Below are 17863 nucleotides of genomic sequence, written 5' to 3'. Positions count from 1 at the left end.
CACCCTGAATGGTTAAGTGACATGCTCAAGGTCACTTGGAAAGATGGGGATGGGAGAAACCAGATTTCCCAAAACATGGTCTATTGCTAAGGTTTTAAAGAGGATTTGGGTGTAGCCCGGGTGGCTCAGCGGTTTAGCACCGTCTTAGGCCCAGGGTGTGATCCTGGAGACCCGGGATCCAGTCCCCAGGCTCTGTGCATGGAGCCTGCTTCTCCCTCTGCCTGTGTCTCTGCCTCTCTCTCTCTCTCTGTGTCTCTCATGAATAAATAAATAAAATCTTTAAAAATAAATAAATAAAGAGGATTTGGACTTGGGAATATGCAACTAAATTCCTTCCCCTCTAGAGAATGCTGCTTAGAAAGTAGAAAAGAAGCGCATATACACATACTGTTAACTCATCACTTTGACAATGGCCTGCCTCCCACTGGTGCATAATCATTTGCTTCACCTTGATTTGGGAAATAAAGTAACAGAAACACCATTTTTTAATATTGTTGCAAAATGACTTTTTAAAAACAAAATAAAGTTTTAAAATGTGTAGTTTTTATTTAGAACAGAAAGGAGCATGTAGGCTTATTGTGCAAAAGCAGGCAATGCAACACCTCATTAGCAATACTTCAAATCACACCTAATGAACATAAACTCTCCTTTAGCAACCTGTCTCTGTTCTGCACACCTGTTGAAAAGTGTGTGAAAATAGATTCAGCAAGGATTTTCTGCCAGGAGCGCATGGGACTGCATGTGCGTGTGTGCCCATGCGTATGGAGAAAACTGTAAACATTGCAGGGAACAAGATGCCATGCTATAGCTAATGTGAATTAAATCTAAAAACCACTTCTTAGTAAAGGTAGAGGCTGAAGACCTTCATGAATTATAGAAACTCAGAAGGAGGAGGAATCCGTTCTGGTGCAGAGCATCAAGTCAGGCTTTAAGGAAGAAGAGGCCCAAGGGAAAAAAAAAAAAAAAAGAAGAGGCCCTAGGGCCTGGACGAATGGATCGAGTGTCAAAAGGTGAAATTAAAGGACAGTATTTTCTAAGAGGTGGGAATGGAGACCAAGAGGCAGGGGACACGAGGGAAACAGTAGTCTGCCACAGCTAAAATATGCAAAAGACCTATGTGTGAAATACAATTAGAAGGATATAGATATAGGCCCAACTCCTATCTTGCATATAATAGGTAAGGAAATTGAAGCCCAGAGAAATTTGGCTGATTTGGCCAAAGGCAAACAAGGGGGAAAAGAACAGCCCCGGTGGAAAGGAAATTTTTATATTGCCAGTCTTTTGGCTATCCCATTCCGTGGGTAGGCTGGGGGACTGGGACAGGTAGGAGATTATTTTTCTCTTTAAACGTAAAAATATGGGGGTTCCTGGTGGCTCAATGGGTTAAATGTCTGACTCTTGATTTTGGCTCAGGTCATGATCTCAGGGTTGTGAGACTGAGCTTCACAACGGGCTCTGTGCTCAGCGAGGAGTCTGCTTGACCCTTTCCTTCTGCCCCTCCCTCTAGAAAGAAACAAAAAAGTAAAGTAAAAATATGTAGGGAGGTTAAATAAATTGCCTTGAGATTACATGTCCAGCTGAATAGTTCCAGTTGTACTGACACTGAGCCTAGGTCTCTGGAACAGCTTGTCCAGGGCTGCTAGATTATTCAGCTCCTTCACTAGAGAAGATAAAATACTAGAGCTAATGCAGACACCATCCTTTCTCTCAGGAGCACTGCACCTTACAGGACCCATCCTAAAAAAGGATTTTTGAACCATAGGGATTATCAGGGATATGAATGAAAAAGCAGGTTCTTCTTCTCATCTCTGAATTTGCCTGCCTAGCTTCAGAAGAACTGAGCCAATGAAGCTGAGGATTAATAAAACATAAGAAAAGTGGAGCACCAGAAATGTGTTGTAACAAACTAAGAGTTAGGAGGCATAGGTTCTAGTCCTGGCTCCACCACACATGATATTGTTAGCTTTTTTTTTTTTTTTTTTTTTTTGGAAGAAGGGCTATACATACTTTTTTTCAAAGATTTTATTTATTTGAGAGAGTGAGAGAGAGAGAGCTCATGCAGGAGTGGGGGGTCAGGGTGTGGGGAAGAACAGAGTCAGAGAAAAAAGCTGACTCCCCGCTGGGCAGGGAGCCCTAAAGCAGGGCTTGATCTCCCAAGATCCTGAGATCAGGTCCCAAGACCTGAGCCGAAGACAGATGCTTAACAGAAGGAGTCACACAAGCATGTTGGCTTTTTACTAGTATTTCCGCTTATTAAATTTATAAAAGGAGGAGGCTGAATTAGCTGATGTCTGAGGCTACAATATTCTAATTTTCTAATTCTAGGTAAACTGCAATTTGCAGGAAAAGAGACATGAAGAGTTGAAGGTAAATTGAACTTTGGGAAATCACATATAATTTTTTAATGCAATAGGCATGTGTCCTACTTAAAGGCACATCAGTCCATCCTGTAATTTAGATTTTTGTTTATAGGACTTTCTTATAAGAGGGTACACCCACTGAACAAAAAGGACACATAGATCAATTACACATTTAAGAAGTGGGAAAAGAAGTAGGAATCAACTCTAAAGGCCTTTTTCAACTGAATCCACAGACTTTCTTGCTGCCCACTTAAGACAGTTATCATGCATATACATGGCCATTTGAATCAACAAGTTATTAATAAGAACTGGAGAGACAGAAAGACACTTCAAGTAACAGAAAGTCCTTGATTTGATTTATTTAAAAAAGCATGGAAGAGGGAGAGATGAATTGAGAATTTATACTGATAAAATGTAAGATTCTATAGCATGAAAGAAGAGAAAAAAATAACAAAATGAAAACTTCAATAGGCTTAAGAAAAGAGCAGAAAGAAAACCAAGAACAAAGGCATTCAGAAGAGTTCAGGTTCCTTAGAATATCTAATTGTTTCTGCCAAAATATACATATAAAGAAATTCTGGAAAAACCCTCCCAACAGTGGTTACCTGTTCAGGGAGACAGGAAGCAAGCAGATTAGGGAGAGGTGTAAAGAGGAGACTTTTTACTGAATATGTTCAAATGACTCTTTAACCACGTAGCTATATAACTTATTTTTATTTAATTCAAAAATTAAATAAATATATAAATATAAATGTCCCTTAAATTCAATTATTTGCAAGCAACAGTTGAAATACAAGAGAGCCAACGAAAGGAGACATTAGAACAAAGTACCAAGAGGTAAAGAAAATGCTACAGCACTGGGAGGTTGGAAGAAATCCAAAGAGAGGATAATCTAGACTGTTTTCAGGGACCAGCTGGAGGTGAAATACAACATGGACAATACTGCTGAGGGCCTCAAGAAGCTTATGATAGCTCAAACCAGCACCAGCTGGTACAAGAATATCTTGAAAATACAACACACAGGTTTATGTCCCTGTGTGCCTGGACAATGTGAAATCCACAACGGGATGAAACCAGGACTCTACTAACAGGGAAGTAGTTTTCTTTCACCCTCTCAAATAGAGGGATTGAAATGAGAAACCAGTGTTTCTCAATTGGGAGCCACAAAAATGATTAATTAGGTAGAAGATGAATGTGACCTATAAGGAAAAGATAAAGAAATCCATTTGCATCATTTAGCAAAGAAATTCTCTTTTGCAAGAATTCTTTAAGGCAGTCCATGAGAAACAAACGCAGGGGAATGTCCTCTTAAAGTCATTTATACTCTCAGTATTTTTTGATTTGTGGGTTAATTCCCAGTGTGCTTCCTTGTAAAGGAGACCTTGCTAATTTGGCCTAGTGAAAGGCCTAGTTAGTAAGAAGTATTAGTAGTGCCAGTGAAGATTTGCAAATAAACATGAGCAAGCATATCATTAATCAACTAAAAAAATCCCTTGCTTTACGGTGCCTGACTAGCTCAGTTGAAGCATGTGACTCTTGATTTTGGGTTTTAAGTTTGAGCTCTATGTTGGGTGTAGAGATTACTTAAAAATAAAACCTTAAAAAAAAATCCCTTGATTAATAGTACAATTAGTACTTCTAAAGTGCTACTAATGTTCTTTCTTGTCATGAGTGTTTGTTTGCTTTCTAGTAATCATTAATCTATGCATTTATGAACTTCTCTGCATGGTGGTATGTTTCATAATCAAAAAAAAAAAGATTAGCAAAAAAAATACGACTAAAATTACCCTTTCTACAAACTATCTACACTTGTGGGGAGGACAAAGGTTGAAGTCAGACTATCATGAAGAACCAGTCCTTTAATGGAGCTCCATCAACATCTGTCCTACTCAAGGATTGATACCTATCAGGGCCAGAGATCTACCCTCTCTGAGGCCTTACTCCCGATCCAGGGCCACTGAAATCTGAGGCATTAGGAGAAAACAGGCTATCCATAGGGCAAGAACCAGGGGGAAAAAGCATGCAAAGGGAAACTGGCTCTGACAACCAACAGTTCTATGTATTCTTCATATATTAAGTCAGGTTAAGAAAGGGAGATTTAATTTGCATTTGAGTTTAAAAAAATAAATATTTCAAATAAAAGCAAAGAAGTTTTAGCCACCTGAAAGGCCAGGGTCCAAAGAACTTTACTTATCTTATTGCTATAAGAGTACTTTCTGAAAAAGATACACCATTGGCCAACTCACTAAATAGGCACAACCAAACTCTGTGATTTGTCATCACCTTGTACCTCTTCTAAGATCATGGATGCAAGGGTAGGAAAGAATAAGAAAACATTTCTAAAAATATTTCAAAATTTTACAATGAATGGATTTTTTTTTCTAAAAATAGATCAAGATTCCATGTTCCTTATTCACTAACTCAGAAAGTTACAGCCTACCTCCTTCCTCACCCATCTTCCCCTCTCAGCAAAGGCACAGATTACAAAGTTAGACTTTAAAAAAAGGAAGAGTAAATGAGGAAATCAATGAATGTTTATGTAAACTACTCAGTTCCAGAACTTGATGTGTGAAAAAGTCCTTAGAAATTCTGTCCAACTTCTCAGTTCTAGATGAGAAAATTTAGGCCTAGAGAGGTGATGTGTTTTGCTAAAGCACATGGTCTAGTTTTGAGAAGTTTTTTCCTTTATTTACAACTTTCTTTTCCTATAATCTATTTGCGGTAGCTTGAACACCATACACACAAAGAGAAATACAGATAATAAACATGGTGAATTACAGTAGATTCAGGACTTCTTCTAGTCTACCGTTATTTGTATCATATCATGCTTTGTTTCTGAAACTCTGTATTTCTCAGGGGAAGATACAGGGTCCTGTTGCCACCTTTTTTGTTTGTTTGTTTGCCACTTTTTTCTATTATGGAGCTGTCCTGAGCTGCAACAGGAGTGAGTGAAGGACCATTTTGTGTAGACACTGTCATAACTGCTTTTGCCATCCTGAACCAAAAATGCCTCCACAACTATAGCTAGGTCAAGAGATCAACTGGTCTCATCTTACTTCTGTCCCGTTATTAAGCCAAGAAACTAAAATTTCCCCCAAATTAAAAGATTGAAAGACGAGTTAATTGGAGTTTATGAGGCAGTTTTGGTAATAAAGACAATTTAGGTAAGCTTTATATTTATGAATATGTAATTACACAAAGCCTTTCCTTCCCTCATCTGGAAACACCTATCAATCTACTTCTTTAACTGACATTTATCAAATCAGGGACCCATAAAATGGAGTCTGAAATCATTCCTCAGTACGCAATGGCTCATTAGTTGGCTGGTGGATTTAACCAGGGGGCATTGCTTCTCCACCTGTTGCCTTGTTTCAAAAGATACTCATGAGAAAGGAACCCTCGGTGTGGTCAAATATTTGTTAGGGGAGTTTGAAACTCTTGGTCAAATGAAGACTGGTATTATTTCACTTGTGCTTTTTACTGGCAGGAATAACAGAACTGACTCTAATATAAGGATGAGTGGTGGCTCAATCCAGACAACTGAGTAACAAGGCCAAAGACTTGGTCTCCTCACTGGCCTGGTTTGGTTTACCTTATTCTATTCCTGTCCCCAACAGCTATGACCTAATGTCACCAAGGGACAGAGGAAGTTCTGATCCATAAACTCCTCTATATTAACAATAGGCTTTGTTGATATTGTAATAGTTACATCATCTTTACATTTAAAGATAAAATTCTGAATGTATATGGGAGAGAGATTTTACCCGCCTATAACATCTTTCACCATGCCATCTTTCTTGGACTCATTTAATAGAGTCCCATTTCATTTATGTTCTATTTTTTTTTTTTAAATCTGTTTTCATCTTTTTTTTCTGATCTGGCCTGGAGCCAAAAACAGAAGTCTTATTAACAGAGACAAGAAGTGTCAAGACCCATAAATGAGCCTGAGCAGCAATTAAACTGAAAAATAAACCCCATTAACCAGAACTGAAACAAAAGGTTAACTACTTATCCAAACTTGGGCAAAGGGACAGTTCTTTCTCCCCCGCCTCCCCTAAGCCTGTTAGGAAAGGGGTTTCTGAAGCTGTGCCGCATCCTCCTCCAACTCACTTTCTGCGTCAAATAGTATGGGTCAAAGTCCTCCAGGGGAACTGCAACCAGGCCTTGTGGGATGTCCCCATAGATGAAAGGCAAACTCTTCCCTGCTTCCAGGTCACTGTTTGGCTTGGGCTTGCTATCCTCATCGTCTTCCCGATGACTGCCTTCGGCCTTTGGCGGTTTCTTGAGCTTGCTCTCAGCAATGCGCCTCTCGATGTTTGCCAGTGACTCAGGGGTGAAAGGCTTGAAACTATCGGGGCCTGGTGGTGCAAGCAGCCGCGCTGCCATCTTCTCATCCTGCAGCAGCTTCGTTAGTTATGCTGCGTCCGGGACAGGTCAGCTCTGGAAGAAACGGCAACACAGACAGCAGTAATCAATCGCTGCTCTGAAAAGAGGCCAGACCAAACCATCTCACTCTCGACCTTTATTCACAACCTCTGCAACACATAGTTTCTTCCGTGACACGGTTATTTTTCTCTTCAGAAAATCTGTGGTGTGAATGGGCTGGGTGATGTCCATAAGCACCCCCAGGGGACTGGCTAGCCAGGGAGATCTAAAGATGGGAGGCTCCCGGACTGCTAGTTTTTCTTACTTTACTTAGTTGCAACTCCACTGTTTGCAATCATACAAACTACGAAGGTACATTCCACACCCTCAAGGAACTTCTATTCTGAACTAATAAGGCATATTTAACATTACCCAGGGGCCCGTGCTAGCTCTGGAATCCTTATATGCTCAAGTCACCTTCCTTTCCTGGAACTCTATTCCCTAAAGAAATATTCTTCCTTCCAAATACAACACAAGGGCAAACTGTCACTCCTTTAAATTTCAGTTTCTGAAAATACTAAACCCTTCAAAACACTGGAGGCACAAAATATAGATAAAATAGACTCCATTTACTTCGGCTCTTCCACTTCAAGTTATTTTTCAATTCACCAAGATGTGTAAAATCCATCTGGTATAAAAGTCCAGAAGTACCTCTTTGATGATGGAGATCCTGCCAGGGACAACCGGGGGTGGGGCGAGGGGAAGCAAATGGCAGAGGAATCTCGGAGAATTTCCTCTGAAGCAACAGCACTGCAGTGCCTGCAGCAGGGTGAAGGATGGCAGGAAGGCCTGCGTGCAGCCCAGAGGGGCTCAAACTAGGAAGGACAGAAATGAGAACAGGACAAAAAACCAAACTTCCCTTCTAAAAGGAAAAGTGAAGTAGGGCCATCCTAGAGGCAATGATTTCTAAGCATGGGATTTGAAAAGTCCATTTCCATGTTTACACAGAGCCCTGGGTTATTTAAAACACATCTTGAAGGCACCTGGGTGGCTCAGTTGGTTAAACACCTGACTATTGATTTTGGCTCAGGTCATGATCTCAGCCCCACGTCAGGCTCCACACTCAGCGCAGAGTCTGCCTGAGATTCTCTCCCTCTCCCTCTCACATGGTTCACACTCTCTCTCAATAAATAAATAAATAAAACTTTAAACAAGACAAAAGACACTTTGAAACAGGGGGATCGCTAACATCAAACACAATAGTGCTTGGTGCCTGCCATAAAAGGACCTGAGCAGGTGAGTCTTACCACGAAAGCTGTAGGGCTTTACCAGCATTTCATCTGGTACTTACGGTGCTGCTTTTGCCTTTCGTTTTGTGAGCTCCACAGAGACAATCGGGAAATTTTTTTTTTTAAGGCTAAAGCGTGTTCTTTCCCTCCTACTTAGCCCTCAGGGTCCACTTCAAGGCAAGTATCCATAAAACTCAAGCCTCCTCAAGAGAACAGTAGTAGAGTTAACTCTAAATAATTTGAGAGTGAAATACCCAAGGGCTCCTTTCATAATCGCACCCGCAGAGATCCCAGATTTCTCTAGTGGTGGTGATTGCTAAGGGTTGCAAAGGCAGTGTGCAGTGTCTCCGTGTGGGCTGGTCAGCTCACTCCCTTACAGCATGGGACTAATGAGGCTCGAACCACAAGTCTGCCCCCATGAAGACCAAAGAGCTTGGCGCTGGACTGAAGAAAAAAAAAAACAAAACAAAACAATGCTCCGTACACCGTGGGGTCCAAGAAATCATTTTCACATACGATGCCCAGAATTTTTGAGATGCAAGGGATTTCACAGATACAGTCCATTCATTTTATAGATTAGGAAATGTGGGGTCGTAAAAGCTTGGACAACTTGTCCCAGAATAAAAATCACAACCAAAGAGCTCTGACTCAACAACTCATACTTCTTTTATTATGACCAGTGTCAGTCACCCACCCTCCTCTCCTACTCTAACCCCCACTACTCCCAGCAGGAACAGTCTGGATCATCGAATAAAGCACATGCAAAGGCCAATGGTTTTGCTGGTTTAAGACTTTATTCACAATGTTTTCCTCAAGCTAGAATCCCTTTTCTCTCATTCCTTTCCTCTTCTCTCTCCCTGAATTGTCTCCAGTAAATGCTCACTCCTGTGTACAACCTTCCCACCGGCTGCAGCCTTTACCAATTTTTCCCCTTGTGAACTCCTATAAGCCTTATCATGATCTTAGCTCACAGTTATCTACAACTTCATATGTTTCAGGCACTGTTCCAAGCACTGTGCTTCTATTAACTCATTTAATCTCTGGGACAACATATGAGGCAGGTATCATTATTCTTTCCTTTTAAGAGATGAGAAAACAGAGACATAGAGACATAATACAGCCTGCCGAAAGTTACACAGCTGGAAAATGACAAATCAGGATTCAAAGCATCCTGTTCACACTTGTTTTGGCTCTTAGTTATCACTGAATTGTACCCTATAAAATCCCAAAGGGAAAGGGTGGTGCCTTAAACTACTTCTCTATCCCTTTTACAAATGATAGGATTATACCTAAAACCTATAATGAGTTCAGATACCTGGAACCTCTTTGCTCTCACAGTCACACTCATTCTCAACCCTGAGTCACCCTCAGTTCCTATTTAGAGGACAAAGAATACTGCAAGAGATGCTTCCACATGGAAGCAACCCAAGTGTCCATTGAAAGATGAATGGATAAAGAAGATGTGGTATATACAATGGAATATTACTCAGCCATTAAAAAAGAATGGTATCTTATCATTTGTAACAACATGGATGGACCTAGATGGCTTAATGCTGAGAGAAGTCAGACAAAAAAAAAAGACAAAAACTATATGATTTCACTCATATGTAGAATCTAAGACAAACTATCAGCAGAAACAGACCATAAAGATAGAGAACTGATGTTTGCTGGAGGGTGGGAGGGCAATGGGGAGATGGGCAAAGTAGATGAAGGGGAGGGGGAGATACAGACTTCCAGTTTGGGATGAATACACCACAGTGATGAAAGGCACAACACAGGGAATACACTCAACGGTATGGTAATAGTGTTGTATGGTGACAGATGGCAGCTACACCTGTGGTGAGCACAGCATAACCTATAGACTTGTCCCATCACTATGTTGTACACCTGAAACTAGTATAAAACTGCATGTCAACTATATTCCAATTGAAAAAAAATGTATATATTGCAAGAGGAAGTAACTGAAGACGCAGACAATCCTTGTGACCTGACTGTACACCCCTGGGCTCTTCACAGGTCAAGCTGTCCAAGGCTAAGTCCTCTGCCTTTGCTTCCAGATCCTATTTCCTCCTGCCTTCTCCAAAACCATGATCCTTCAATGATCCAAGCTCCCCGTCACATTCTCCATCTTTACTTTTCCTTTCCTACTTCTGTATCTTCTTCCTTTTTATCGCCAGCCCCGCTCTCTCTCCATTGGCTTAAGATCCTCATTCTAGTCTCTGTTGTCCTGGTTCTATCCACAACTACAGTCTCTTCTTCTCTAAGGGCTGGCCTTCTGCAATCTTTCTGCAACATTCTTTCTTTTAGGGATCTCATCTACTCAAAATAATCTGAACATGGGTGATTTTTCAAATTTTGATCACTAGCCCTAACTGTTCTCCTAAGTCTCATAACTGCCTATCACCACTTCAAAATTAAAGCATGTAAAACCACTCATCTCTTTACTTCCCAAACTGATTCTTTCCCTTGGCTTTCTTAATTCTGTTATTAGGACCATCATTTTTCCAGCCAACTAGCAACAGATCTTGGTCATCTTTGCCCTGTCATCCTTTGTTGTCCTTTCCCAACCAGTCACCAGCCTTACTAATTCTTCTTTCTTCCAAGTTTCTATTTTCAACAGTGTCACCCGCATCCCGGACCTACTCTAAAAGCCTCCACTTGTAGACCAGTCCTCAGTCCACCAGGCACATCTCTGCTTCTATTACGCCATTTCCCTCCCTCAAACCTACCAGAATTATAGGAGACAATCCAAACTTCTTCCACTCCACTGCCATTCAAGATCTTCTACAACCTTACACTTGTCATTCTCTTCTACTCTTCCTACAAGAACATCTACTCTGGTGACTGTTTTTTGTTTTGATTTTCTAGGCTTTTTTTTTTAAAGGGAGAACATAGTAAACTATATAGATCTCGAGTGCACAGATTGGTTATTTGCACATATATATACATGGGTGTACCCACTGCTCAGATTAAGTTATAGAAGATTTATTCCAGCATACCAGACAGCTCTCTTGAGCTCCCTTGTCAGTAACAACCACCACCACGACTGGCCCAGCAACGGCTAGTCTGTCATCTATCTCCGTAGATTAGTTTGGGTGGTTCCTGAACTTCAGGGAAGTAGAATATAGAATACTCTTCAGGGTCTGGCTTCTTTCATTCAACATTCTTTCTGTGAAATTTATCTTTGTTTTGTGTGTATGGATAGTCCCTCTTTTTATTGCTGGGTAGTATTTCATGTATGAATCCAGCAGTTTATCCATTTTAGCTTGATAGACATTTAGGTTGTTTATTATTCTAGGCTATCATGGATAAAAGCTGCTAAGGTTTTTGCACATGTTTTTCGTGTTCATTTTTTTTCAGGTATAAATAGGAGTGGAATGCTGGGCTCAAAAGAGGGCATGTGTTTATCTGGCTTTGGTAATAACTCCAGAAATGTAAGAGGGTTCCAGTTGCTCTCTATCTTCACCGGACTTAGAAATGAGTCTTCTTTATTTCACCCTTTTTAATAGGTATAGATACAGGCATTGCATAGTTTTTAGAAAAATAATTTATTGAGGTGAAATTTATAAAACATAAAATTATCCATTTTAAAGTGAACAACTCAGAGGCAATTAGTACACTCACAATGTAGTGCAATTACCACATCTATTTAGTTCCAAAACATTTCCATCACGACAGAGTAAAAACTCCTTTACCCATTAATTAGTTTCTCTTCATTCCTCTCCGTGTCCATCCCCCACCCCTGCCCTGAGCTCCTGGCAACCATCAGTCTGTGTTCTCTCTTAATCTATTCTGGATATGCATACGAATGGAATTTTACAATAAGTAATCTTTTGGGTCTGGTTTCTTTTTCACTTAGCATAATGTTTTTGTTTTTTGATATTTTAATTATTTGAGAGAGAAAGAGTAGGCGAGCAGGGTTGGGGGGCAGAGAGGGAGGGACAAGCAGACTCCACTGAGTGGGGAGCCCATAGTGGGGTTCCATCTCAAAGGACCCTGAGATCACAACCTGAGCCAAAACCAAAAATGGGACACTTAACTAACTGACTGAGCCCCCCACGTGCCCCCTAGCATAACCTTTTTGAAGTTTATCCATACTGTAGGATGTATCATCTCAGTACTTCACTCCTTTCTATGGATGAATAATGTTTCATTTTATGTGTTATAATTTGTTTACTCATTGATCCATGGGTGGACATTTGAGGTCTTTCTGTTTTTGGGCTATTATGAATAGTGTATGCACAGGTACTTATTTTAGTTCCTGTTTTCAATTCTTATGAGTACACACCTAGGAGTGGAATTGCAGGGTCATATGTGACAGCATGTTTAATTCTTTGAGGAAATGCCAAACTTTTTCCACAGTGGCTGAGCCATTTTACATTTAAAACAGCAATATAAAGATCCAATTTCTCTATATCCTAGTCAACACTTATTTTCCTTTTTAAATTTTTTTTATTTAAAAAAATTTTTATTACAGTATTACAGCCATCCTTGTGGGTGTGAGTAGTGTCTTGTTGTGGGTTTTGATTTGCATTTCTCTAATGACTCAGGAGGTTGAGCATTTTTTTCATGTTTGCCTGTTTACTGGAGTTTTAATTTGCTTTTCTCTGATGATATTGAGCATCTTTTCATATGCTTATTGACCATTTAGATAGATATCCTCCTTTGTGAAATGCCAGTTTAGGTCTTTAAGTCTTTGGCCACTTTTTTCTATTGGGTCACCTGCATTTTCTTATTGATTTGTGGGAGTTCTTTGGCTATTTTCCATACAAGTCATTTGTCAGATATATCTCAAACGTCCTTCTTTTTACTTTCTTAATGCTGTCTTTTAATAAAAAGTAGTTCTTCATTTTGCTAAAATCCAATCTATCTTTTCTTTCATGTTTTCTTTGTTCTGAGAAATCTTTGTTTATCCCAAGGTCATGCAGCAATTAGCCTGTTTTCTTCTAGAAGTTTCATTATTTTGTCTTTTTAATTTAGATTTCAAATAATTTGGAATTGATTTTTGTATATATAAGATAGAGGTCTAGGTTCCTTTTTTTCCCTCCTTACATGGATATCTAATTGACCCTGTATCACTCAACAAAAGGCTGGCACTATTATTTTCATTGACTTCTAAATATATTTTCATTTTCTTGTTTTAAATCTCCTGAAATCTTTCTTTCCTTTTTATATAAGTTCTATTCATCCATTAAAACCAGGTTAAATTCTTCTCCTGAGGAAACTGTCTCGCAAAAAAGTAAAAAATAAACTTTTTAGATTTAGAAGGAACTTAAGAGACCATCTAGTCCAACTTTCCTTACTTTACACATAAGAGAATTTTTCAGTAAGCAAGAAAGCCTGAGTTGTCTAATTGCTAATTAGTGGCAGAGGTAGAGCTAGGGCACAGGTCTCTTGGCCTCCAACATAATGCTCTTTTCAACATACTACACAATCTCTCAGGCAATGCATCTTGCCCATCTTATCACCCCAGTCTCAGCTTTCTTCCTCTTGCAGTGCTAAGATGAGACAGCCAGCCCAGATAATGAAGGAACAATAAAAGTGACTTTTAGCCCTAACAGTCCTGAAAGAGACTGAACTTGACTCAAAGTTGGGGGAAGGAGATTATTAGGATTCTCTTCTCTTGGTCATCCAGAAGGATTAAGACCTTAAAATATCAGCTGTGGCCTGTACCCACAACTAGAAATAAATCTAAATTAAGGGGAGAGGGATAGAAGAGGGAAGGAAAACTGGCTTTGCATGGTTGTAACAGGGATGAAGGAAGAGAAGTCATTCAGGAGGAGTTGTTAACAGAAACGTTATAGGCAAGGATACTCAAGAAAAATGTTAAAAGGAGGGTCAAATAGCAAGTAGTATTAAAAACTTGTCTGACTTGAAAAAAAAGAACAAAGTTGGGGGGCTTATACTTTACAATAGCAACAATTACTACAAAGATAGTCAACAAAGTAGCGTGGTACTGATGAAGGATAAAAGCAGAAAAATGTTCACCTGTAGCCCAGAAGGCTGACTTACAGCCTCTATAGTTCTGATAAGGATCAAATAGGTGTTGGTTGCTATGTTCTTAAAGTCTCATGACTGCCTGTAAATCCCACCAATGTTAATATTGAACTGAACAATAAGCACCAGAGAAATCTTGATAAAGTAGTTTTACAAGCAGAAATTCAAAGAAAGGATGCCTGGGTGGCTCATCAGTTAAGCATCTGCCTTTAGCTCAGGTCATGATCCCAGGGTCCTGGAATCAAGCCCCATGTGTGGCTCCCTGCTCAGTGGGAAGCCTGCTTCTCCTTCTCCTTCTGCCCTTCCCCTCTACTTGAGTTCTCTCTCTCTCTAATAAGTAAAATCTTTTTTAAAAAAAGAAATTCAAAGAAGACATTTATGATCTAATACTCCCTGCATGACCCCACCCCCTTAAGCACTAAGCATATAATGACCAAAACAAAAGTGCAGCTCTTTTTGCCCATGGGTCCTATCCCATGCTATTTAAATAAACTAAGTTGCATCAGACAACATCTCGAGAATTCTTTCTTGGTTATTGGAGTCGATGATCCTGTAATAGTACTGGCATAAAGACAGACACATAGACCAATGGAATAGAAAGCCCAGAAACAAAACCTCACATATACGGTCAAATGATTTTCAACAAAGGTGAAGCCCCTTCAATGAGGAAAAGGATAGGTTTTTCAATAAGCAGTGCTGGGGAAAACTAGATATCTACATGCAGAAGAATGAAGTTGGACACTTATCTTACACTATACACAAAAATTAACTCAAAATGGATCAAATATCTAAATGTAAGAGCTAAACCTATAAAACTCCCTAGAAGAACATGTAGAGGGAAAGCTTCATGACATTGGATTTGGCAAGGATTTCTCACATATGACAACAAAAGCACAGAAACAACAAAACAGATATATTGAACTTCATCAAATAAACACCTTCGTGCCTCAAAGGATACTATACAAGAGAGTAAAAAGGAAACCCACAGAATGGAAGAAAGTATTTGCAAATCATGTACCTCATGAGAGATCAATACTCAGACTATATTTAAAAGAATCCTGTAACTCAACAACAAAAAACAAACAACCTGATTAAAAATGGACAAGGAGGTGGCACCTGGTGGTGCAGTCGGTTGAGTATCCAACTCTTGGTTTCTGCTCAAGTAAAGATCTTAGCATTGTGAGATCAAGCCCCCTGTCTAGATCCACACTCAGTGTGGAGTCTGCTTAAGATTCTCACTGTCCCTCCCTCTGATCCCTCCCTCCACTCTCTCTCTCTCTCAAATAAATAAATGGGGGCACCTGGGTGGCTCAGCCAGTTAAGCATCGGCCTTCAGCTCAGGCCATGATCCCAGAGTCCTGGGATCCGGCACCATTTCGGGCTCCCTGCTCAGCGGGGAGCCTATTTCTCCTTCTCCTTCTGCCTGCGGCTATCCTCCTGCCCCCATCAAACAAATAAATAAAATCTTAAAATAAATAAATAAACCCTTTAAAAAATGGACAAAGGATGTGAATAGACATTTCTGCAAAGTAGACATACAGATGGCCAAAAAGTACACAAAAAGATGCACAGCATCACTAACCATTAGAGAAATGCTCAAAACCACAATGAGATCAACTTTACACTCACCAGAGTGGCTATTATAAAACAAAACAAAACAGAAAATAACAAGTGTTGGCAAGAATGTGGAAAAATTGGAACCCTTGTGCTGCTGTATGGCAGTTCCTCAAACAATTAGACATAAAATTACCACAAGATTCAGCAATTCCACTTTTAGGATTATACCCAGAAGAACTGAAAGCAAGGACTCGAACAAATATTTGTACACCCATGGTCACTGTAGCATTATTCACAATAGCCAAAGGTGGAAGCAACCCAACATGGATAAATGAATGGATAAACAAGATGCGCTATATTCATGCAATGGAATATTATTCAGCCTTAAAAAGGAAGGAAATTCTGGGGGTGCCTGGTAGCTCAGTCACTTAAGCATTTGCCTTTGCCTCAGGTCATAATCTTGGGGTCATGGGATCAAGACCCATTTTGGGTTCCCTTCTTGGTGGGGAGTCTGCTTCTCCCTCTCCTTCTTGCCCCTCTCCCTGCTCATGCTCCTTCTCTCTCTAAAAAGCGTCTTTAAAAAAAAAGGTAGGAAATTCTAGCACATGCTATAACATGAATGACCCTGAAAACATCATGCTAAGTGAAATATAGCAGACTCAAAAGGACAAATACTGGGGGCACCTGGATGGCTCAGTCAGTTAAGTGTATGCCTTTGGCTAAAGTCATGATCAAGTCATGATCTGGAGGTCCTGGAATGGAGCTGGCACTGGGCTCCCTGCTCAGAAGGGAGTCTGCTTCTTCCTCTCCCTCTGCTCCCCACCCCCATGCTCCTGAACACACACGCACTCTCTCTCAAATAAATAAATAAAATACATTTTTTTAAAAAATGACAAATACGGAACACCTGGGTGGCTCAGCAGTTGAGCATCTGCCTTTGGCTCAGGGGGTGATCCTGGAGTCCCAGGATCAAGTCCCACATTGGGCTCCCTGAGGGAGCCTGCTTCTCCCTCTGCCTATGTCTCTGCCTCTCTCTCAGCATCTCTCGTGAATAAATAAAATCTTTAATTAAAAAAAAAAGGACAAATACTGTATGAGTCCACTTACATGAGGTACCTATTGTCAACACATAGAGACAAAAAGTAGAACAGTGGTTATTTGGAGCTAGGGGGATGGAGCAATGGGAAATTATTTAAATGAGTACAGGGTTTCAGTTTGGGAGGATGAAAAAGTCTGCAGGTGGACATTAATAACAGATGTCCAATAATGTGAATGCACTTAACACCAATGAATTGTACATTTAAGATGGTAAATTTTATATTACGTAAATTTTACCACAATTTTTTAAAAAACAAAAAGAGCAAATGATACATTTAATGTGCTCCCTAATATATGCCAGAAACTGTACTGATGATCAATGTAGCTCTCTGCCTTCAGGGACATTTAAAGTCTTCTGGGGGTGGCAGACAAATAAAGTACAGTATGATAAGTCCAATAAAGTAAAATAGGCTTTTATAGATATACACAAGCAGGACACCTAATCTAGTTTGGAGATATCAAGGAAGGCTTTCTGGAGAAAGTGACAACTCAGCTAAAGCCTGAAGGATGGCTGGTGGAATAGCAGAATGGCAGGAAAATGTATAAAGCTTTGCAGGAAGAAGAAACAGCATACACAAGAGACCACAGACAAGCCACTGGGTACTGCCAACAGGTCAGTGTAAGCAGACTTCAGAAAATTAACAGATAAGCAGCTGCCACATCAGGAAGGCAAAGACGTTATCATGGGAAGGAGTTCTGATTTTATCCTGAAGGCAATAAGGAGATACTGAAGGTTTTTAAATAGGGAATGACTTGATCAAAGTTGCACTTCCAGCTACAGCGTACAGAATGAGGTGAGCAGTGGGGAGATGGGCTGGGCGAGGAGCAAGATCTGAGTGAAGAAGGCCAGGTGGAAGACCTTGTAGTGATTCAGGTGAGAGACTATGACAGCCTGAACCAGGCTGCAGCAAGCAGGGAGGATATACCAAACAGTCCTGTTGACTAATTGAAGTGGGAAGTAGAAGGAAAATCGACAAAGAGGTCCAGGTTTTTGTCATGGGCAAATGGATGGAAGGTAGAAAAAATCCCTGAGAAACTAAGATGTGATGCATACATTGGGGGTTAAGATGATGACTTCACTTTTAACTATGTTGAGTCTGAGTTGCTTTGGTACCTCTAAATGGACACGCTAAATAGGCAGTAGATACGTGGCTCTGAAGTTCAAAGGAAAAGACTTAACTATAAGAACTAAAAGGA

General features: G+C 40.1%; 1 protein-coding gene across 1 annotated transcript in view; it reads right to left on the bottom strand.

Moving 5' to 3' along the window:
• SCN8A (sodium voltage-gated channel alpha subunit 8) overlaps positions 1-17863 on the bottom strand; it is a 178955-nt gene that overhangs the window by 117259 nt on the left and 43833 nt on the right. The window contains exon 2 of the mRNA XM_055337028.1: positions 6471-6800. Coding sequence (XP_055193003.1) covers positions 6471-6746 — 276 coding nt within the window. The 5' untranslated portion in view covers positions 6747-6800. The remainder of the gene's footprint in view (positions 1-6470; positions 6801-17863) is intronic.

The sequence above is a fragment of the Nyctereutes procyonoides genome, unplaced genomic scaffold, assembly GCF_905146905.1.
Source record: "Nyctereutes procyonoides isolate TBG_1078 unplaced genomic scaffold, NYPRO_anot_genome, whole genome shotgun sequence".
Classification (NCBI taxonomy): Eukaryota; Metazoa; Chordata; class Mammalia; order Carnivora; family Canidae; genus Nyctereutes; species Nyctereutes procyonoides.
This window is presented reverse-complemented; position numbering and strand designations above follow the sequence as displayed.